At 43.2% G+C, this 23982-nt stretch overlaps 1 protein-coding gene across 1 annotated transcript in view; it reads right to left on the minus strand.

The window, feature by feature from the left end:
• Window positions 1-445: 445 nt before the first annotated feature.
• Window positions 446-23982, minus strand: part of MADD (MAP kinase activating death domain) — an 84448-nt gene continuing 60911 nt past the window's right edge. Inside the window, exons 30-36 of the mRNA XM_054161451.1 lie at window positions 23499-23606; window positions 23251-23415; window positions 21880-21952; window positions 18403-18509; window positions 12219-12288; window positions 6203-6249; window positions 446-1510 (exon numbers count right to left, since the gene is read on the minus strand). Of these exons, the coding sequence (XP_054017426.1) occupies window positions 1403-1510; window positions 6203-6249; window positions 12219-12288; window positions 18403-18509; window positions 21880-21952; window positions 23251-23415; window positions 23499-23606 (678 nt within the window). The 3' untranslated portion in view covers window positions 446-1402. The remainder of the gene's footprint in view (window positions 1511-6202; window positions 6250-12218; window positions 12289-18402; window positions 18510-21879; window positions 21953-23250; window positions 23416-23498; window positions 23607-23982) is intronic.

The raw sequence follows: 23982 nt of genomic DNA on the forward strand, positions 1-23982 counted from the left end.
TTTCCTCACCCATTACTAATATGTTCCATTTAAAACGGCAGATACACTGACCAAGCCAAAATAGGGTTACTTCTGGGTGCATTTACTCAGAGTTCTATGTCGAAACATACAACGTTATCTGTTTGCATCAGAGCAGTTTTTCCCCAGGTATTTTACATGTAACATTATTTTCTCCAGAACAGTCTTTCCTTCCAGCATCCTAAAAGCTTTCCAGACAAGTGCAGTACAGTTTAAAAACCAAACCAAACCAAACAAAAACCCAAACGCACACACAAAAAAAAAACCCAAACCCATGATGCAAAAAACATTCATTTGCAGCCTACTTAAAGTAAGGAATGTGAAGGGATAGTTTTACCTGTGTGAGTTTCATGATACATTAGCACAGTATTTGCAAGATTCCTTGAGATACAGGTACAGATTGGGGGGGGGGGGGAGGGGAGGAGAAGGCAATAGCTTAAAAGATTTGTAGAGAGCAGAATCCTTTGGGCTTCTCACCAAGTTCAGCAGATTGCTTTAGAAATACCTTGTGCATAGTTCCAACCCCCAAACTGCAAGCTTCTGCCAATTGTTTCCAATTTTTACATTTCCTTACTAATTTTCTAATCCCTGTGATTGCTTTAGGTGATGCTTATGTGCAGCTGTTAACTCTACTGCTGCGACACCGACAAACATGACCTAACTCCCGCTTGAAAACACGCACAATCCACCAGGTGTCAGAGTTTTCACTATACACTGCCTTCAAAGTTTCCCACTCCACTTCTTTTCCCACTTGAGAAGCAGACTTCTCCAGGTGAGAAGATGAACCAACTTAACAGTCAAAGTTCAGCTGTCACAGGATATTTTAAGACTACGATACCTAGTTTGTTCATCTCCCCCAAAAGTGTCTGAAGGACCATGTGACAAGAACTCATGATGTCGATGGGTAAGGATGGAACAACACAGGAGGAAAACAATAAAACCACTACATTTAAACAACATGCAGGACCAGACTGCTTCCACAGTGCACGTAACCAGACAATCTGAAAGCAGAAGCCTGCAGTTGTGAAGTGATTAATCTGTACCAAGTACCACTAGAAACAAACAAAAAACTCCCAAACAAACCCGAGCTGTCAGTCATCTTAAGAAAACAGAACTCCAAAGGAATGGCCAGAGTAGGTCACTCACAGCTGGATGCTGATGCTCGAAACTGATTAACAGCTCATACAAGAACTCCACTAAGGATGACTTCAGAAGGAGACTGAGCAGTGAAGTCTCAGGTTTTCCTATGGGGAAAGACTTGCAGGGTCATACATAAATAATCAAGTTCTCATAGAAGACGGTAAAGTGAGCTCCAGTAACTGCAGTAAAAACGGGAGCACTGCATGTCAATGTGCTAAAGGGTAGGAACTTCCCAATATTATATTCAACTGGAAACTGGTCGAGGCGGTTTGCTTTTGCTTTCTGCCTCCCTTCCACGAACGGCAGCCACGTAAGAGAAGAGACACAGCACGGAGTAGCAGATCTCATGAGCCTACAAGAATTTTGAAAAGGACATCATGAAATTCACGTGATTTAGGGTTTCCCAAAACCCACCACACACTTTTTACTCTGATGCATGTCTTCCTTCATGGGACGACTACTCTGGCTACAGACAAAAATCAAGAAAGAAATGGTTCCATGCTACCTTCTAACTGAGATGGGTAGAGAAGGGGAAAAAACAAACAAACCAAAACTGTAACAAATAAAAACCTCCTTTGGGATAACAAAACCAAACAAAAAAAGATCAGTTGCTTCACAGCATGATTATTAAGAAGAGAGGATGGTAAGTTAGAAATATCCTTTGCTTTTGGTCTGTCATACGAAGTCAGACAACATTTCCTGGGAGGGACTGAATGAGATAACTAAAAAGACTAAAACTAAGTATACAATAATATTGCACCTTGACTCATGAGACGGTGGGATTCTTCCTTAGTCACAACCATCCTTCTATGCTCAAAGGTTACAAGGCCTTGTAATCCTTGTAATCTTTAACCAGCACCAGTGAATCCATCCATACAGCAGGTGCTTTTGATTTTTCCCCCTTTTTTCCTTATTACATCCCAATATTGCATGTTTCACATGGAGAATGTTAAGCAATTTTGTCACTACCTTAAGGCAGAGGACTTCACATGGCATTAGCAACACTGTCAGTTACTGATTAAGTGTGCTGTTATTTAACAGAAAATTCTCTTTCAGCATGGGGCTGGTAGGCTTTGCACTTAGTTTATATCCTAATTCTCACACTGCCTGTTCTGGTGATTTAAGAGTTCCTATCCTGTAAATTGACATTTATCGTCTTTGTCAAGCCTAACAACGTGTTTTATTGTGTTACAGTACAGTACAGTGTTACAGCCAAAATCCTCATGTAGAAGAGAAATCATTTTCATTAAACTGGCTTTCCTGATCAGCAGATAGAGCAATCTGCTTCTTCAATGACATATATTCAAAGTGGTTTGTTTCTAAAACAGTTCTAGCTTCTTGAACTAATTTTTCCCTCTCTGCTTGAAGGACTGAGCTTCCATGCACTCACCAAGTGCACACACTGCACTTCAGACATCAACTAACTGAAGAAATTTCAGTTCTGATGATAACTGGCTTATATTTCTTCCTCATAAGTGCATAAGGTTTATACCTGATGCTTGAACAAGTCTGTGTAAAGGTGGTAAGTACCATTGTCATAGTATCATAGTATCAGTCAGGGTTGGAAGGGACCACAAGGATCATCTAGTTCCAACCCCCCTGCCATGGGCAGGGACACCCCACACCAGATCAGGCTGGCCACAGCCTCATCCAGCCTGGGCTTAAACACCTCCAGGGACAGGGCCTCAACCACCTCCCTGGACAACCCAGTCCAGGGCTTCACCACTCTCATGGTGAAGAACTTCCTCCTCACATCCAGCCTGAATCTCCCCACCTCCAGCTTCATTCCATTCCCCCTAGTCCTATCACTACCTGAGATCCTGAGAAGTCCCTCCCCAGCCTTCATGTAGGCCCCCTTCAGATACTGGAAGGCCACAATGCGGTCTCCTGGGAGCCTTCTCTTCTCCAGACTGAACAGCCCCAACTCCTTCAGTCTGTCCTCATAGGAGAGGTGCTCCAGCCCTCTGCTCATCCTCGTCGCCCTTCTCTGGACACCTTCCAGCACCTCCAGATCCCTCTCGTAATAGGGGCTCCAGAACTGGAGGCAGTACTCCAGGTGGGGTCTCCCCAGAGCTGAGCAGAGGGGGAGAATCACCTCCTTTGACCTGCTGGCCACACTTCTCTTGATGCAGCCCAGGATCTGATTGGCTTTCCAGGCTGCAAGTGCACACTGAGAGCTCCTGTTGAGCTTCTCCTCCCCCAGCACCCCCAAGTCTCTCTCCCCAGGGCTGCTTTCCAGCCAGTCACTGCCCAGCCTGGATTTGTGCCTGGGGTTGCCTCGACCCAGATGCAGGACCCTGCACTTGTTCTTGTTGAACCTCATGAGGTTGGCTTGTGCCCACCTCTCCAGCCTGTGCAGGTCCCTCTGGATGGCATCCCTTCCCTCCAGCCTGTCTGCTGCACCACACAGCTTGGTGTCATCAGCAAACCTGCTGAGGGTGCACTCAGTGCCACTGTCCTTGGCACCCACAAAGATGTTGAACAAGCCTGGTCCCAGGACTGATCCCTGAGGGACTCTGCTTGTCCCTGGCCTCCACTGGGACATGGAGCCATTGGCAGCCACTCTTTGGGTGCAGCCATCAAGCCAGTTTCTTATCCATCTAGTGGTCACCCATCAAACCCATGTGTCACCAGTCTGGAGACCAGGATGTGGTGCAGGACAGTGTCAAAGGCTTTGCTCAGGTCCAGGTAAATGACATCAGCTGCTTGCCCCTCAGTTATTAATGTTGTGACCTGTTCATAGAAGGCCACCAGGTTTTTCAGGCAGGATTTGCCCTTGGTGAAGCCATGCTGACTGCTCCCAATCACCTCTTCACCGTTCTTCTGAGTCAGTAGTGCCTCCAGGAGGATCTGCTCCATGATCTTTCTGGGCACAGAGGTGAGATTGACTGGCCTGTAGCTCCCTGGTTCCTCCTTCTTACCCTTGTTGAAAATGGGGGTAATGTTTCCCCTTTTCCAGTCTGTGGGGCCTTCCCCAGACTGCCATGTCTTTTGGAATATAATAGGGAGGGGTTTAGCAGCCTCACCTGCCAGTTCTCTCAGTACCCATGGATGTATCCATTTGGGTCCCATGGACTTGAACACTTTCAGGTTCTTCAGGTGATCACAAACCTGATCTTCACTTACAATGGGCAGTTCTTCCTCCCCGTCCCTGGCACTGTCTTCCATAACATCAGGAGTGTGGCTAGAGGCCCTTGCAGTGAAGACTGAGGTAAAGAAGTTATTGAGTACCTCAGCCTTTTCCTCATCACTTGTGGCCATTTCACCAGTTTCCCTTCTGAGGGGGCCCACACCTTCCCTAGTCTTCTTCTTCCCATTAATATACCTGTAGAAGTTCTTAGTGGTCCCTTTAACCTCCCTGACCAGATTCAATTCAAACTCTGCTTTGGCTTACCTAACCAGGTCTCTTCCTCCTGATTGCCCTGAGGATATTAAATCCACTGCTGGTGTTCAAGAAAATGTTATAATGAACACTAAGCCACAGCAGGAATTCACCTATATGGCACAATCAATACTTGCACTGCTCTCTTGCACCTTATTACTCAATTTCATAAGGACTTGGCTTGGACAGCAACACTCTGTGCTGGGTTAGGAACTGGCTGGAGGGCCGAGCCCAGAGAGTGGTGGTGAATGGTGCCACAGCCAGCTGGAGGCCAGGCACCAGTGGTGTGCCCCAGGGATCAGTGCTGGGCCCCATCCTGTTCAATATCTTTATTGATGATCTGGATGAGGGGATTGAGTCCATCAGCAAATTTGCAGATGACACCAAGTTGGGAGCAGGTGTTGACACGTTAGAGGGCAGAAGGGCTCTGCAGAGGGATCTTGACTGGCTGGACAGATGGGCAGAGTCCAACATGATGGCATTCAACAAGTCCAAGTGCCAGGTGCTGCATTTGGCCACAACAACCCCATGCAGAGCTACAGGCTGGGGTTGAAATGGCTGGAGGGCAGCCAGGCAGAAAGGGACCTGGGGGTACTGATTGACAGCTGGCTGAACATGAGCCAGCAGTGTGCCCAGGTGGCCAAGAAGGCCAATGGCATCCTGGCCTCCATCAAGAATAATGTGGCCAGCAGAAGCAGGGAAGTCATTGTGCCCCTGGAATCAGCACTGGTTAGGCCACACCTTGAGTCTTGTGTCCACTTCTGGGCTCCTCAGTTTAGGAAGGACATTGAGACACTTGAACATGTTCAGAGAAGGCAACGAGGCTGGGGAGAGGCCTTGAGCACAGCCCTGTGAGGAGAGGCTGAGGGAGCTGGGGTTGTTTAGTCTGGAGAAGAGGAGGCTCAGGGGAGACCTTATTGCTGTCTACAACTGCCTGAAGGGAGGTTGTAGCCAGAAGGGGGTTAGTCTCTTCTCCCAGGCAACCAGCACCAGAACAAGAGGACACAGTCTCAAGCTGTGCCAGGGCAAGTTTAGGCTGGAAGTGACAATAAAGTTCTTCACAGAGAGAGTTGTTAGCCATTGGAATGTGCTGCCCAGGGATGGTGGAGTCACCATCCCTAGAGGTGTTCATGAGGGGATTGGACGTGGCACTTGGTGCCACGGTTTAGTAGTCATGAGGTCTGTGGTGACAGGTTGGACTTGATGATCTTTGACGTCTCTTCCAACTTTATGGATTCTATGATTCTGTGGCTTTTTTCCTAAGTTCAGCTAGCAATCATTTTACATCCAGGAACCAGTCAGCTAGACTCTTTCCAACTGCCCTGTGGATTAAGGATTAAGCTCTGCACTGTTTTAACAGTTCCACAAGGTCTTGCAGCACTGAAGTTCATGGCAAACCACCTCCCTAGCATCTTTTTCTTAACAGAAGAGACCACACTTTCCGTACTAGCTGTGAGTTCCTCTGGTTCCACAGAAACAACTATCACCGAGTCTTGTTGCCTTCCCACATGGAAAACTACCATAAAAGAGCAGCTGCTGACTCACTGTAGTATCAGTGTTGCAAATCCTGCAATTTCAAGGTGATTTTTTTTTTTTCCCAGACATGAAAATGTAAAGATCAACCCTTTACAGAACTCCCAGAAGGCATCTCAGTTGACTCACCATTGGCGTCTTGTACTTGTGGCTCACCACTTCTTTAGTTTCAGGAACTAAAACCGGACGGGCAAGAGACAAAACAAAAAGTTCAAAAAACGAGAGGAAAAGGGGAAACAAATAGCACAATGTTCCCATAGGAAAGGGAAAGGATGCACACAGATAGCAGGTGCAAGTACAGGGCATCTCACTATCCCTCGCTTTAAGATGTTCCTCCTTCTCTTCATGTACATTGCACATGTCCCTGAAGATACAGGTGAGTGTCAGAATAAATCAGTCAGGTTGGCAAAAAAAAAATGTCCCTGCCCCTGTTTGGAAAACCATAGGAGGTGCTTGATGGTCCTTAGAGACTCTGGCTTTCCTCATACTGCTCACTCCTGCTAGACTGCAAAATTAATGACAAAATAATAATACCTAATGTCTACTATGGTAAAACACAAACCAAGAATCCCACACAAATTTGTCAGTATGCAATTCCTCCTTTAGAGCTTTGATTCCTTCTCTGCTGAATAACAGATCTCAAAAGAACTGTTGGACACTGCAGAAAGTTAGTGACATCTAGGAAGAAAAAAAAAAACCAAACAGAGGAAGAAAACCGAAAATTTTCTAAACTAGTAGACTGTTCCCCAGCTGTTTCCAGTTTCTCAAGCCATCCCTTCTCCTGTTCAGGGTGTGTGTGATGGCATCTACTTGAGACACTCACTGAAAACAAGTTTTTAAACAAGTTGCCTTAAAATCAGACACTGATTTCAGTTACATGAACTTTTAAAGCACCAAGCTTTTCAATTTCTAGATGACTTCATATATAAAGAGGGCACTGATCCAAAAAAAGGGGAAAAAAAATATTACCCAGAACTTTTCCTCTTTCTCCCTTGCACTGCCTCAAACTAACAGAAAGGAAACAGACATAATGCAGCTAAATAAAGTGTGTCTTTTGTTCTCATTGTGGAATGCATAAAAAAAACACCCCAAGCTGTAACCATCCCATCGGTGTGCACTGCATCTGAAGTGGGCCTCTGACACACACTTGCTCTACAAACGTTGTTGTGAATAGAGATCGTTGGAAAGCACCAGGAGAGAACAAAGACCACGCCAGGAACATACAGATGGCAAATTTAAAACGTTAAGATCAGTGGAATACCAAGACCAACTCTGAATACTTCCCTTTCCAGAACAGCTGAAATTTGCCATGGAATTTCTGTGTCACAACAGAAAAAACAACTCAGAAGCAGCAATACAGAAATTATGCAAAACCAAACCATACCAGGTTCAGAGAGGAAGGGTAAAGGTTTTATTACACACAGTACTACTGACAAGAAAAAGAAAGAGAGGCAGATGAGTTCAGTATGAATAACTAGAAGGAGTCCACAACAAAACCTATCCATGCAAATGTCATCTTTTCAACTATGATATGGCATGGTTAAATGCTGGAGGGAGACAGATCACACTCTAAGGGGCCAAAAGTAGGCAGTGCAGACTGGGTTTGAAAGTACTCTAGGTGTGCCTACTAATTCTCAGATGTCACAGGATTGTCATTTTGGGGGAAAAATACACAAAATAAGATTGCAAAAAGTAGTATTTTTGTTTAGCTTTTAAATTCTCTTTGCTTGGATTTGGCATTTACATTAAAGACTGATAAAGAGGGGAAGTGCATACCCAGGCTGCACTGCCCCAGTGATACCAGTGACTAGTCAGGGAGATAAGGAGGTGCACATCCAAGCTACCTTACCCGTTGGCACCAGGTGTTCCAAATTAACTCCATGTCACCAGAGGATAAAGGTGGGAGTGAGGCTGGTGCCACAGCCAAATAGGGTAGGACTTTTACAGCTGTGTAAGTCTCACTGACCACTGGATAACATACACCTGCTCATACTCTTCCAAAAAAACCTTCAATGTTCAACATACTCTTCAAAAAGCAGGAAGTGAAAGCTGTAAGGACCTTGTGGCACGAGGGAAGGAGAGAAGGGAAGCTGGAAAGTCCTGTATCATAATTGAGAATAGGAAGAGAGGGAACAAGAGTGCACCTAGGCAAGATACTGTCTGTCCGCTTCACAGCCAGTTAGCTGTCTTGTCTTTAAGTACTCCTTCACAATCCTTCCAATGGGGAAATTTCTCCTAAGAGGACTGAGTTAGGAGGACTAAAAAGAGTGGGTTTGGGTTTATGCTTAGGGAAGTTAAAGCTCTACCACTGTGAAATACCAAGAGAAAAGAAAAAAACAGAAAAGGACAACTCCAGCCTCAAATTAAGAGATTAGCAGAAGCACTTTTCTTCTAACATTGTTACTCCTGATGCTGTTGAACTATGTGGATGAAGGGAGTAAATTATTAAACATCATCCTGCAGCCTTAGGTCCTGTGAATGAAAATATGGCACTAGCATAGAATGAATTTTGGGGACATCACTTTACCTGCTGGAGAATGAAGGTTTTCATAGCAGCGGCGGTGAAGGGGCCACAAGAAAGTAAAGCACAAGTACGCAGCAGTAACTCAAATTCCAGAGGGAAGAGCCTCACATTTCCTCACTTACTTAAATCTCCACTTCCATTTGTGGGCAACAATTCCTGAACTTCTGCTTGCATCCTGCTCTGAAATCACAATTCCAGCTTTTGGGCTGCCATCTAGACCCACCATTAACACAGACAGACCTTTAATCTCCTGCTGTGAGATCACTAAACTTGGAACACCCACGCTTGGCAAAAGCAAATCTTAAACTGAACTATTTCCCATCTGACTGGAGGATGCATGCTTAGCACTCTCTGCCTTTCTAAGAAGAGTATACTCCTACCATAATGAATCTGACTGCAAAGTCCACAATGTTCAACACAGCTAAACAGTTTCATTCTTCAGAGCACACGGGGTTTTTGCTGAATGCTATTTGTTTACTATTAAACAAAGAACATGAACAGACTGGCATATCTTCCCATCTTCAGAACAATTAAAAGCAGCTCCAAGGAGGTCTGTCTCCCATCTATGCACAAGAAGAAAGGTTAGCTTTCCTGCAACATCTCTCTTCCTTTCTTCTTTCTCTTTATTAGCTGCAAATCTCCCTGGGTACATTCGAATTGGTTCTTCTCCGTGACCTTTGTTTTGGGAGAGGGTTAGTTTTAATTTAATTGGTTTCATTTCTCAGGTTTTGCTTGCAGTGTCCAACTCCTGATCTCTCTTGGATTACCTCTTATTATGACCCTTTCATAAATTCCACATTGTAATTCTAGTTTTTGCAATTGGCCCTTAACTACAACACTTCCTGTAAAAAAATATAATTGCTTTTTCTTACAGTCATTACAGATATTACTTAGGGGCTAAATGCCACAGAAGCTGACTGGAAATAATTAAGTCAGGCACTGGTTTTCTTCTTGGGCAATATAAAAACTAAAAGAACTCTCTTGTCCTAAAACCTCTCCAAAAAATGATGCAAAAATTCATTTCTGATCCGAGTAATTTCTTTGGAGTTAAGCATTTCAGATGCTGAAGTTATTCTTTATGGATGCTGAGCTCTCCTCTTTGTAAAGCTCATCAATAATCTTTTACAGTCTTAAGCACTTTCTGTAAGTAGTAAAGTGAATCATACCCATTAAAGGTGAAAACATGGTATCAAAGGAATATGCAACCATGAAACACAGACATCTTCTGACCAGCTAAAAAACTTCAGAGTTTAACTGCACTACTGTGACCTTTTGAACCATAAACAACATTTTCCAGAAAGCAGGAAAAAAATTCTTCACAAATTCAGGTGACTGCCTGGTGGATGTGGGGCAGGCTGTGGATGAGGTCTACCTGGACTTCAGCAAGGCCTTTGACACCGTCCCCCACAGCAAACTGCTGGCTAAACTGTCAGCTGGTGGCTTGGACAGCAACGCTCTGTGCTGGGTTAGGAACTGGCTGGAGGGCCGAGCCCAGAGAGTGGTGGTGAATAGTGCCACAGCCAGCTGGAGGCCAGGCATCAGTGGCATCCCCCAGGCATCAGTACTGGGCCTCATCCTCTTTAATATCTTCATTAATGATCTGGATGAGGGGATTGAGTCAGTCATCAGCAAACTTGCAGAAGACACCAAGCTGGGAGCAGATGTTGGTCAGTTAGAGGGCAGAAGGACTCTGCAGAGGGACCTCGACTGACTGGACAGATGGGCAGAGTCCAATGGGATGGCATTCAACAAGTCCAAGTGCCAGGTGCTGCACTTTGGCCACAATAACCCCATGCAGAGCTACAGGCTGGGGTCAGAGTGGCTGGAGAGCTCCCAAACAGAGAGGGACCTGGGGGTGCTGATTGACAGCTGCCTAAACATGAGCCAGCAGTGTGCCCAGGTGGCCAAGAAGGCCAATGGCATCCAGGCCTGTATTAGGAATAGTGTGGCCAGCAGGAGCAGGGAAGTCATTGTGCCCCTGTACTCTGCATTGGTTAGGCCACACCTTGAGTATTGTGTTCAGTTCTGGGCCCCTCAGTTTAGGAAGGACATTGAGACACTTGAGCGTGTCCAGAGAAGGGCAACGAGGCTGGGGAGAGGCCTCGAGCACAGCCCTGTGAGGAGAGGCTGAGGGAGCTGGGGTTGTTTAGCCTGGAGAAGAGGAGGCTCAGGGGTGACCTCATTGCTCTCTACAACTACCTGAAAGGTGGTTGTAGCCAGGAGGGGGTTGGTCTCTTCTCCCAGGCAACCAGCACCAGAACAAGGGGACACAGTCTCAAGCTGCACCAGGGAAAGTTTAGGCTGGAGGTGAGGAGAAAGTTCTTCACGGAGAGAGTCATTTGTCATTGGAATGTGCTGCCCAGGGAGGTGGTAGAGTCACCAGCCCCGGAGGTTTTCAAGAGGGGATTGGATGTGGCACTTGGTGCCATGGTTTAGTCATGAGGTCTGTGGTGACAGGTTGGACTCCATGATTTTTGAGGTCTCTTCCAACCTTGGTGATACTGTGATACTGTGAAATCCCAAGCTTCTGGGGGATTAATGTATTGCAAACAAGAAAGGCTTTTTCATTTGAGTATCTTATAGCTTTTTCATCTATGGAAGCAGACAACACATTGTTATGAACAGAGACATTCATTTCAGCAATCTCATATTAACTCTAAAGAGAGAATCCCTCAGCCAGAGCATTCTCTTTACCACACCAAAGAATAAATGAGAGGCTTGGTAAAGGGGGCTGCTAATTTAGATTGTGATTCAAGGCCAAAGTAGGGATGCTTATCTACTATGGAAAGAATGCTGTCATTTTATCTTCTTTTTAAATATTTCACAAATACACTGAAGATCTAGACAAATGTCTCACAGATGAGTGGAAGTATTAATCAACAGGAGTTTGGGGACTATTTCAAGAGAAGCATGTGGATCACCCTTCTGGACAGCTGCATTTGAAGTTGCTAATATTTTTTCAGGCTCAACAGTTAAGTACAGTGTGAATGACACTGACACTGGATAGCAACCCAGAATTTTCCTCAAACTAGAGTAGGAATCTGCCTTGCTGTAGGCAGAGTCTATGTAATAGCAAAAACTGACCAAACCAGCACAAACTCTCTGTTCTCTGCAACTTTCACTTTCCTACTCTTTACCAGTCGCTCTTTGGAACAAAACCAGAGTGCAACCTGACAAAACACATTCTGCTCCACTGAACAAAAATTACACTCCACACAGAGCAAAAAATGGAAACTTTGCAACCAGTGGCAATTCTTTTTAATGAACACAGGGTGTGTTCAGAACAAACTGTAAGTCCCTGCTTATGAACGGATCCTCGGATGGGAAAGGAACATACCGAAGAAAATTCCTACACACCCCCAAGTTTAACTCTTGTTCTGTCTGCTTCAAAAGACTCACAGCATCCTCTCTATTAAAAGAACACACCCAGGCCACAGATCTTAATATGATGAAAAATCATCCATATACGTTAATGCTGACGCCCATCTCTCAGGCAATTTCTCACGTGCAATCTACACTTGGCTCCCATCTTTGAAACTGCAGTGCAACTCTGAACTGAAGGCTGGAAATTTGAGTTACTGCCATGTGAGTACAGACCTAATATCAAAATAATGTAATTACCAAATTCCTCCAGGACAAAGACTCCTCGCACAGTATTGCACTTTTTAATGTGATTCAGCTCTATGAAAACCTAGAAAAACAGGAGGAAAAGTAAAGCAAAATTAGTACTTTTTTTTCTCTCTCTCTCTCAAACAAAAAACCAAACTCAAACAAAAACATCATCACAGCAGGTACAACCTGAAGTGTTATAGCACACACTATCAGTTAATTTAGTTTAATATATCAATAAAGGGTGAAATAAACATTCAAAAGACAAACTTGCCACAATGCTAGAAATCAACAAGTAACTTAAAAGCGCTAAGAAGCGAAGACAGCAGAAGATGAAGTACCTTCCGCTCCTTGCAGGAGGAGAAAGCATGGAAGAGAAACGAAGGAGTTAGTAACTCTGACATATCCAACATTGCTACCCCTTCAGGCACTCAAATGAGTTATTGCAAAAAGAATACCAACACATCTGAAATACAACAGGAGGACAAGGAAAAAGCTGGCTCCCAAATTTGGCAGAATTTGTAGCCTTTGATCCATCCCAGCTAGTTTCTGCCCCTCCATGCATCCTCCTCCAGCACAGAGGGCAGGTAAGGGCCACTACACTTCCCACTCTTGCACTGATCCTCCTGACCTGTTGTAGTTGAATTTAATCTTCCTTCTCCCTGACAGCATTGCTATTTAAGCTTTTACTACCGTTCAAGACACATGAGCTGCATATTTACTCTTCAAACTGTCTCCTTTAGCAGTCACGATCAGTCTTCTGCTTTAAGCTGGATGGGAAAGTCTGAACTGCTCTCTATTTGCTCACTTCACATATGGTTGCTGCCAGCTGAGCAGTCATTTAGAAAACAAATCTGCCTTAAACTTGTGTTTTACACATGAACCACCCCAAAAGACAAAAACAGTTGAACTACATGACTAGGTTTTGCAGTCCAGAACCTAGATGCCAAGATTGCATCAATAAATTCTCTGAACATAAGGAGTCTTTTCAATATTCAATCTATTTCGAGACACAAACCAGTCACTTCTGATAGGCACATCCCCACAAGGGTGAGAGCCATTACTCAAACCTAAGAAGCTGTAGAAAGTGATACTACTAATGAATTCCATATTCCAGTTTCTAATATACTTGCTTTTACAAGGCAAGAGAAACAGAGTAACACTACCCTAACATTAAGTGTAAATCTACATCAAACACCATAGAGAGACACTTGCAAGTGTCTGGACCAGTCTGGACTGGTGCCTTCAGTGTCCATACACTTATGATTTTATTACCTCAGGAGCCTCTTAAAAAACTTTACTAGAGAAACTTCATTCTCTTTGAAAAAAAGGTAAACACTGCAATCCTCCTGAATCCACTAGTAGCAACACTCCTGTAATCATAGATGGCAAGACCCTTGCAAGAAAGGCAGTCAGCACCAGAAATTAGGGGTTTTTTTTAAGAAACAGGTTTGTCTGCATCAAGAGAGACCAGTAAATGCACCACACACCTAACAGAATTCAGGAGGGTCATCATTCTTTTCATTAGCAGAGAACTAACAAAGGGACCCAAGATACTGTTTTTGCTCAACAAAAAAAAAACAACAAAAAAACCCCAAAAATTAACTTCCACTTAAACAGAAAATCTGAAGTTTGCTTTCTGCTACCATTCCAGCACTCAAGGGAAAGAAAACTTAATCCCATCTTTTTGTTCGCCCATATTCTGTGCCACTTTAGCTGGTCAAAACCATGATATGAATTTAGGAATAGTTATGGAGTAAACAAGTCAATAACAGAATACCCTTTTTTATTGCACTTAAGTTTCCTTCTTCTGTTATATATTCTTTGAGAAGTATTCTACTGCAGTGTGAAGCATGAAATGCAGGAACTCAAAAGTAAGGCTCAGGTAAAACACTGGTGGTTTCACCTGGTAACAGTGAAGACTTGCCTAAAAGACTTGACACCCCAGGTGCTCCTATTTAGGAGTGCTGCTTTTCCACAAGAGTTATGAGCAGGATGAGAATTTGTTGAGTTCATCACAATTACTGTAAGTTATCAGTTTTCAGAAGACATATGAGTTGATAGGCAATTTCTTGCTATGCTGCTTAAGGGACAGAGATGCTCTCCTCTTACTCTATCAGAAAACAAGTGCAAAGGAAATAACAATTACTTACCCTAGGGAAACTGTGGTTCCTCAAGACAGAGCATTCAGTGTGGATCCTACTGTAGATGGGCATGTGCCTGCTACATTTTATTAAGCTTCCATCTATTCTTGACACAGGTGAATTCACAATGGGGACAGTTACTGAGTCCCAATATTATAACACAATTTGTAGATGTAAGCTCTGAATAAACTACCAATGTCCAAGATGTCCCTGATTCCTCCCTATTCCAAAGGGCTTCCTCTGACCTGCTAGGCACAGACTCGAGTACTTTGTCTTAAACTTCTGTGTGATTCCAGCATGGTGAGACAACTTGTGAACACTAAAGACAACTACCACTAAAGACAATTAGCCCACCACGGATCTAAGACCTTTCCTGAGGAATTCACAAGGCAGTAAGGAAATACACAAACTGAAATCAAGAGCCTTCTGAAACAGTTTCATGAAAGCAAGCACCATACTACCACTGATGCAGTATGTGCACTCATCTCATGTAGGACAGAGTAGACGCTACTTATTTTTACTTTCTTCTAAGCAGAAACATCTTTTCCTATGTTCTAAATGAATTACTTCTACCATGCCCAGCAAGCAGAGCAACAGAAATCCCTTAGTTTAATGACCCTGAATGTTTTCAGGGATGGGGCTTCTACCACCTCTTTGGACAGCTAGTGCCAGTGTTTCACCACCCTCACAGTAAAAAATTCCTTCCATATATCTAGTCTAAATTTACCCTGTCTTAGTTTAAAACCATCACTCCTTGTCCTGCTGCAACAGGCCCTGCTAAAAAGATTGTCCCCATCTTTCTTCTAGATCCCATTTAAGTCCTGAAAGGCCATAATAAGGTCTCTCCAGAACCTTCTCTTCTCTAGGCTGAACAACCCCAACTCTCTCAGTCTTTCTTCAAAGGAGAGGTGTTTCAGCCCCTTGAACATTTCTGTGCCCCTCCTCTGGCCCCACACCAACAGGTCTGTGTTTTTTCTTGCTCTGAGGACTCCAGAGCTGGACACAGTACTCCAGATGGGATCTCACCAGGGTAAAGAGGCAGAATCCCTTTCCTCTAACTGCTAGCCCCACTTCTCTTAATGCAGTCCAGGACACGGTTGGCCTGAGCTGTGAGCACACATTGCCAGCTCATGGCCAGCTTTTCATCTACCCTTCATCTTTCCCTGCAGGGCTGCTCCCAATCCCAATCCCACTTCCTCTACTGGTTCCAGGGATTGCTCCGTACCAGGTGCAGGATCTGAGGTTCACATCAAGCTTGTCCAGGTCCCTCTGAATGGCATCCAATCCCTAAGGCATGTCAACCACACCACTCAGCTTTGTGTAGTCTGCAAACTTGCAGAGAGTGCTGAGGATCCCACTGTGTCATTGATGAAGATACTGAACAGCACTGGTCCCAGTATGGACCCCTGAGAGACACCACTTGCCACTGATCTTCATATGGACATCTAACTGGTGACCCTCTGAATGCAATCATCCAACCAATTCCTTATCCACCAAACAGTCCACCAATCAAATTTATTTCTCCAGCTTGGGGAGAAGCATGTTGGGGCCCATGTCAAAGGCCTTACAGAAGTCCAGATGGATGACATTCATAGCTTATCCCTTCTCCAACATCACACTCATGTACATATTCTGCTTTAGGGAATTGGGCAATTAATACAATTACTATGGGAAGCAGAAAGGAAACTTTATCTAGAATAGGAGATGTTTTATTCAGCAGACTGGTTGATGAGTTTTAGAATGAGAATGCAAGCACCCTTTAGCTTCATAAAACTGGAGAGGATTTTTTTGTATGGTGCAACTAGTAGGAGTCCTTTACATAACTGCTACAGTTGTCCACTCCATACAGACCCTCAAATGGCAGACTTTTCTGTCTAGGCACTTTGAGAGGAAAACAAGGGTAAGTTTTAGCTCTACTGAATGTACTGAATTCCTTGTCAGTTGCCAATGTAAATCAAACAGACCAAGAATTAAACACACTGAATAAATTAAGCCTATTTTCCACAACTTTGTATCTTAATGGAAATTCATTTGGCTACAGCCTCATTGGAAAGGTCATGAAGAGGAGGAATGATGGTTCAGGATGGAGCAACAGCTAGCATACTTCCCAAGGCTGGCCTGCATAGGCATGTCTTCCAGAAAATATGTAATAATTTTCATCACAGAGAGCCATTTAGAGGGCCACTGCTCTCTGTAATGAAGGATATGATAAAGCTAGTGCTCAAGGAGTGCTGCTGCTAGCACGGGACTATTTGTGGCACAAAATTCAACCAGTAATGGTTCTGACAGCCATGTAGTAACCAGTAAAATTCAACCAGTAATGGTTCTGACAGCCACGTAGTAACAATCAGTACTAGGTTCACCTAAAGATTCTTTCAGAATGTGATTCTGTTCTTTTAGGGTTAAAAAAAGGCTCTGAATTTAAGGATAACAGTACATTCTAGGATTTGGAGTTATTCTTTTGGACAGATGCATTTGTGTTCAGTCTGTGCTTAACACTGAGCGTCTCTGTCTTGTGAAGATGTCCGATACACGTAAGAAATCATCATGATGATGTGACTACTTTCTTACACATCTTTTCTCACTGCAAATGCCTGGATGCTCATTTATGAAAGAGTCATCTTCAAAGACTGTTCAAGAGATGAGCAGTTTCAGCTCATCATTGGTTCTGACTTCTAGCAGAAGAAAAAGAAGCATCAGACAGAATATTTCCTATGGTATGTCCTTATCTTAGGATAAATAATTTCTATTATGTCCTAAGTCATTTCTATTATGTCCATCTATAATGATACCAAATTGTTGCTTCAAGACTAGGGTTTAATTTTCCAAGGCTTTAGACCAGCCACAACTCTGAAAATTCTTTCTGTGCTACCAAGGAGTTCCTTTTGAAGTTCTTTGTATTTTGGCATATCCAATGACACATAATAATCTATAACTAAGTCAGTTAGATTGTTCTATCACAGGAGGAGGTTTGAATAACTACAGCACGTCAGCTGTAGTCCAGGTTTTACCCTGTTAATAGACAGGAAGAGAACTGAAGGAGGAGGTTCACAACTCTCTGCCCCTTATACATAGGAATTGAGAGGCACATGGTGCTTCTGTGACCCTGGGAGAGGTATTAAACATTCTGAGCATGTGTGTTTGAGATGCACGTGCACTTCCAGTCGGATCTACACTGATGTATCCTCCAAGAAGAACAAAGCTTGTATGGGGAGAGAAGTCTAGTCAAGAGGAGAGGAAAGGAAAAAACACTTCACAGAGGACTGACAGAAGCTTCTCTCTCTCTTGCCCCCCCAGCTGATTCTACTGTCTAGCACAGCATGCATTCAATATCATATGCAAAACAAAAAAACACAAAGCAAAATAAAACACAAAGATTAAAGGAAGCAACAGAAACAACATCCAGAGAAAGGAAGAAATGGCAGTTTTAGCTGTGTTTCCTCTATACCCCCAATATCTTTTGGAAGGTAAAAAAGAATCCAGTTTTTCCTCTTCTTTTGGTGTTTTTTTTTTGGTAAGCTGCAGCAAGACCCACCTTCCCATTTTATTTTCATCCTAATTTCTACAGACTATTTTTCAAACTTTAAACCAAGGCAAATTAAATAAGATGCAGAAGGTTGCCCTCTCTGCCTGCAACACTCAAACACTGCACCTTCAAGGATAACTGCTTATGCCACCAAGGTATGTCCAGTGTGAAGCACTATGGCAGTTTAGTCTACTACTCATCACTTTTACTGTACCTTAGGTACTACCAATTGCTTTGTGCTTAGATAACTCAAGGCCACCAGAAACAAGAAGCTGAAACCTCTACCAACATTTTTCTGCAGCTGATTATAGTTTTCCTAAGGATCTTTAATTTCAGTGTATTTTTACATACATATATATATATATATATGTGCATGTGTGTTTGTGTGCAAACACATGCATGCTTTTTTTGCCCCCTTGACACTACCCTTTGTACTTGTTGATACTCAGGGAAGAGGAAACACATGCACCGGCGTGCTGCAAAAAGCTTCATGCTCACAGTCTTCTCCTAGATTTTTCCCTCATACCTGACTGTGCATAAATTTCAGGTTAATTCCTTCCAGGGTGACCTGCAGAAGACCTCCTTCACCGGTTTTCATATCTTGCACAGGAAACTCACCACCCAACTCAGGACCTGTGATATGGTAATTTGAAACATAAAACAAAAAAACCCCCAAACAAACAAAAAAACCAACCCAAAACAGCAAAAAAACAACCCAAACCAAACCAGAAAACCAAACCAACCCACCCAAACAAAAACCCAGAGAGAAAGAGAGACAAATAACAGAAAGCCATCAGCCAAGTGGAAGGGAAATACAAAATCATAACACTTAATTTCCATTCGATGTGCATAGCAAGAGGACACTACTAAGAATAGATGGGCAGAGTCCAAGGGCAGGAGATTGAACACATCCAAGTGCTGGGTTCTGCACATTGGCCACAGCAACCCCATGCAGTGCTACAGGCTGGGGTCAGAGTGGCTGGAGAGCAGTCAGGTGGAAGGGAACCTGGGGGTGCTGGTTGATGGTAGACTGAACATGAGCCTGCAGTGTGCCCAGGCAGCCAGGAGGGCCAATGGCATCCTGGCCTGCATCAGGAACAGTGTGGCCAGCAGGAGCAGGGAGGTCATTCTGCCCCTGTACACTGCACTGGTTAGGCTGCACCTTGAGTCCTGTGTCCAGTTCTGGGCCCCTCAGTTTAGGAAGGATGGTGACTTGCTGGAGCGTGTCCAGAGAAGGGCAACAAGGCTGGTGAGGGGTTTGGAACACAAGCCCTATGAGGAGAGACTGAGGGAGCTGGGGTTGCTTAGCCTGGAGATGAGGAGACTCAGGGGTGACCTTATTGCTGTCTACAACTACCTGAAGGGAGGTTGTAGTGAGGCAGAGGTTGGTCTCTTCTCCCAGGCAACCAGTACCAGAACAAGAGGACACAGTCTCAGGCTGCGCCAGGGGAGGTTTAGGCTGGAGGTTAGGAGGAAGTTTTACACAGAGAGAGTGATTGCCCATTGGGATGGGCTGCCCAGGGAGGTGGTGGGGTCGCCATCACTGGGGGTGTTCAGGGCGAGGCTTGACAGGATGTTTGGTTGCATGGTTTAGTTGATTAGGTGGTGTTGGATGATAGGTTGGACACGATGATCTTGAGGGTCTCTTCCAACCTGGTTTGTTCTATTCTATTCTGTATTTCAGTGAAGTCCTCTAACTAATGACAGCCTTCTGAGAACCACTAGACTTGTAAGTATCATTAGCAAATTATATCCTGGTTGCATGAAGGGACATTGATGTCAGCTCAGTCTTTTTTTATGATATTGGGGCTTTGTTTGTTTCATTTCTGCATGCTAAGACACTGCAATCCCATAATACCATAGCCAGCACAGTCTTAAGTACAAGCACATAAGCAAGTACAAACTGAGGTTGCATTTCTGAGCTTGATAATTTTGTATGGCATTGTTTTATGCCTTCAGCAATGAAAAAGTTCATGTGGTTACAATAATGGCAAGTGAACAGAGGAAATAAAGAGATGACAAGGTAGGCATATTCATTTCCTTTGCATCATTCAGCTCAGATAAGAAATTCTTTCTCACACTGATTTTTTTAAATTATCATTTGGGCAGAACCACTGAACTGTGAAAAATGGCTTTCAAACACATTTTAAATCCTGTATTATTGCCAAATTCATACATTAGCTTTCTAAGGCACTTAGGCTTCCTCTACCCTCAAGGAAAGTTCAGTTCTTCCCCTTCCTCAAATTGAACAGGACTAATGATAGGAAGAAGAAAATGGTGGCTCTCCCAAGGCCCAATAGCTGATTAGGAGTTGAACACTCAGGCTGCTAGATGTAAACAGAAGTCATTTTCTCAGTCATGCTGATGCCAGCTGTGAGTATCAAATGTAGATTCTTTAGATTTGGCATTAAGACAGAGCTAATAGAAGCCTGTACCTCAAAGCATGGCTCACAAAATCCTAGCATCTGCTTGAAAAAAATTAAATAGTTGCAAGAAAAGTCAAACTTGGGAACACAAAACCACACTAACATTACCCTGAACCTGCAAATAGTCTCCAGCAAGGAAGAAACATATATAAAAAATAAGCCACCTTCATGTTTGTTACCCAGGTACACACAGCACTGGTGGCTCTCTGGGAACTAAGAGAAATGGAAAAATCACCTTCCCAAAACTCAGTCTCCCCAGCTGCTTTTTAAAACACAAAAGGGGAACAAAAGGGGTGTTTGCCAAGAGAAGTTTTAGCATTTCAACTATACTATCCTGTCCAAAATGATGGTGTGAAATTAAGAATGTCTACATTGGATAAGTTATGCTGATATAAGGACACTGGGTTAGCTGCACCTTCTGACTTGCACCAGTATGAAACTGTACAAGTGGCCAGCAGGAGCAGGGAAGTCATTCTGCCCCTGTACTCAGCACTGGTTAGGCCATACCTTGAGTACTGTGTCCCGTTCTGGGCCCCTCAATTTAAGAAGGATATTGAGACACTTGAACGTGTCCAAAGAAGGGCAGTGAGGCTGGGGAGAGGTCTTGAGCACAGCCCTGTGAGGAGAGAAGCCTGGAGAAGAGGAGGCCCAGGGGAGACCTTATTGCTGTCTACAACTACCTGAAGGGAGGTCGTAGCCAGGTGGGGGTTGGTCTTTTCTCCCAGGTGACCAGCAACAGAACAAAAGGACAGACTCAAGCTGCACCAAGGGAGGTTTAGGCTAAAGTGAGGAGAAAGTTCTTCCCAGAAAGAGTAATTGGCCATTGGAATGTGCTGCCCAGGGAGGCGGTGGAGTCCCTGTCCCTGGAGGTGTTCAAAAAAGGACTGGAAGTGGCACTTGAAGCCATGGTTTAGTTAATCATGAGGTGTTGGGTGATAGGTTGGACTTGATGATCTCTGAGGTCTTTTCCAACCTTATTGATTCTATGATTCTATGAATATAGAAAAGTTTTCTGCATTTCATGATAGCTGCACTAACATAAACAAGCATATTTGTTAGCTTCCATTCTCAGAGTGAACAATGCAGCTCTATGTCTCAGTTGTAAATATTAGGAGTAGCTAACCAACCACGAAGAGAAAGTGAAGCTGAACTTCAGTAGTCTTTTCTCACTATTTTACTGGCAGCTAGTCCTCCTTACATATAACTTTTCTTTACACAATAGCTTTCTTTAAGATTGCATTTAGAATGAGATACATGGAGACAAGGCAATCACAGATTCACCAAGGTTGGAAGAGACCTCAAAGATCATCAAGTCCAACCTGTCACCACAGACCTCATGACTAAACCATGGCACCAAGTGCCACGTCCAATCCCCTCCTGAACACCTCCAGGGATGGTGACTCCACGGTAACACTAAGATCTGTGCATACAGCTGTACAAATCCATCCCCAAATTTCCAAGTAACAGGAGATTATGTTAGATGACATTAATTAATAATAAAATTAAATTAAATTTTTAAAAATTGTTAACTGCAGATTAAACAACAACAAATGTTCCAAATAAGCAAACTCTTGTACCTGGTTTAATGCTTTGCTGTCTTGCTGCTGCTCGCTCCATGCTGTCTTTTACACAGTAGTACAATTCCCGACACTAACATGACAGAGGAGTGATAAAATGTTAGTTTTCCCAATTGCTAATTGGCAAGAACATCAAGATTCTAAAATTCTACAAAAAGAACAAGCCCTGTTCAACAAGCAATGACAACATCCCTATAAAGTTCAGCCACAGTTAATTACTTAGATCTATTTTTCACGTTGACAGAGAAACTATTTCATATACTTTCGTATGTTCATGGCTAGTGAAGAGTTCATGGCTGGCCACATGCTCATAAGCAATCTAACCAAGTTTTTCTTCACTAGGTAACTGGGTAAAGTCTCAGAACAGTATCACAGTCCTTCCCTTTCTTTCAGCTTCCAGCAATCAGTGTTGCTGATCATGCTTATATGATCTGTCTTTTTGTTACTCGTATCAATTTCCTTATGTCATATTCTTCTATTTATCTTGCTCCAACTCCTCTCTCTAGTATCAAATAATAGCCAAGCCACAATCTCACAGAGTAGAAGTTTTATGCAAAGCTCAAGATATATGCATTTAATTTCCCAGGTAACTTCTGTAGCACTCTGCTTTTGTCCTCCTTCCTTTTTGCTTTCTCATCTGCATTATGATCTTGAAGAAGCCTAACCCCTTTATAGATCTCAAAGCTAATAACCTTTCATTGTATTACTTCCATTTACAAATCTTTATCTTTTGTTTGCTGTCCATAATGTAGGAGTTACTGGAGTTCTGAAGAACTACTGGAGTTTTCCTATTAGGTTCAAGCTATTTATATTTGCAATTAATCATAAGGAGAAGAGCTTCCATGTTAGTGGAGAATATAGGTATATATGAAATAAAAATCAAACATGGGCCTATGGAGAAAAATTTGTATCTGTTTTGTCAACTTGGGTTTGTCATTGAAAATGACACAATCAACTCAATCAATTACTAAGACATTGTTTTATTTAGCTTTTTCTTCACTAATTAACCACAGGATTTTTGTGACATCTATAAGCCTGCAAACTCATGCAGTATTTAATAATACTGATGCTTTCCCTCTAACCAAAAAACCCAAAACAATCCCAACAAGTAAAAGCAACATATGGAATTTCTTGTATTACATCCTGTTATACTACTGCCTTCAGGCAAACAACAAAGCATAATGCCAGCTTCAGATGTCAGTGCTGTTCCAACATCTCCAAGCTGTTAGCTGCTGCTAAACAGCAATTTAGTAACCAGTGTGGGAGAGTGAATGATGGTTTTTGATGAAACATGGGACTGTGACACATGAAGGATGTACTTGTTCTACTCAGTTTTCCCTCAGTACTGCATACATCAAACAAGACCCATACCTTCTTTGTGTAGAACTTGTTCAGTTGTGTCTCTTGACCATTCCTCCTCCAAAGGCACAGCACTTTTGTTTTGGGACAGTAAGTCATGTTGATGAGTTTCTCATACCACCAACGTTCATACACAGTTCCAATGTTGCTTCTCAGCACAATGCAATCATCACATACCTGGGAGCACAAAACATTACCTAAGATTTCTAGTATTACTTATTGAGTGCCACTAGCTGCCTCAACATTATCCATGTCTTTACCTCCATGAAAAATATGTCTCCTGTTGTGTCTGTCCCAGCATGTACCACAAAAGTCTGCTTCTTGATGTGACGACTGCCGCTGGGCCTCACGGGGAGCTCACGTCCATTCTAGTGCAAAAAAGAAGTAACAAAATTAATCTTTAATGAACTTTGAAATCAGTTTCTTCTATCTATTGGAAAACAGTCCATCAGGTGACACTAGAAGCATTTTCAACAAACAGAAGGTGTTTTTAATACAGCTGATTGGAGGCAATTTTGGATAGTCAAGGAGTGTGAGAAGCTGTTTCAACAAGTGTGGCTACAAAAGTCACCACAGCATATGACAACATTCATGCTGGTACCACACTCAGCATGGGATAGTGAGGTGTCTGGGTTCCAGTAACATTACAATAAACTGGTCTGCTTCCTCACAATTTATTGTAGGATGATTTTGTGGTTTCTAAGTTCCAAAAGTAAAAACATTTTGAAAAATATTCTTGCAAAG

Source organism: Dryobates pubescens, chromosome 5, assembly GCF_014839835.1.
Source record: "Dryobates pubescens isolate bDryPub1 chromosome 5, bDryPub1.pri, whole genome shotgun sequence".
Lineage (NCBI taxonomy): Eukaryota > Metazoa > Chordata > Aves > Piciformes > Picidae > Dryobates > Dryobates pubescens.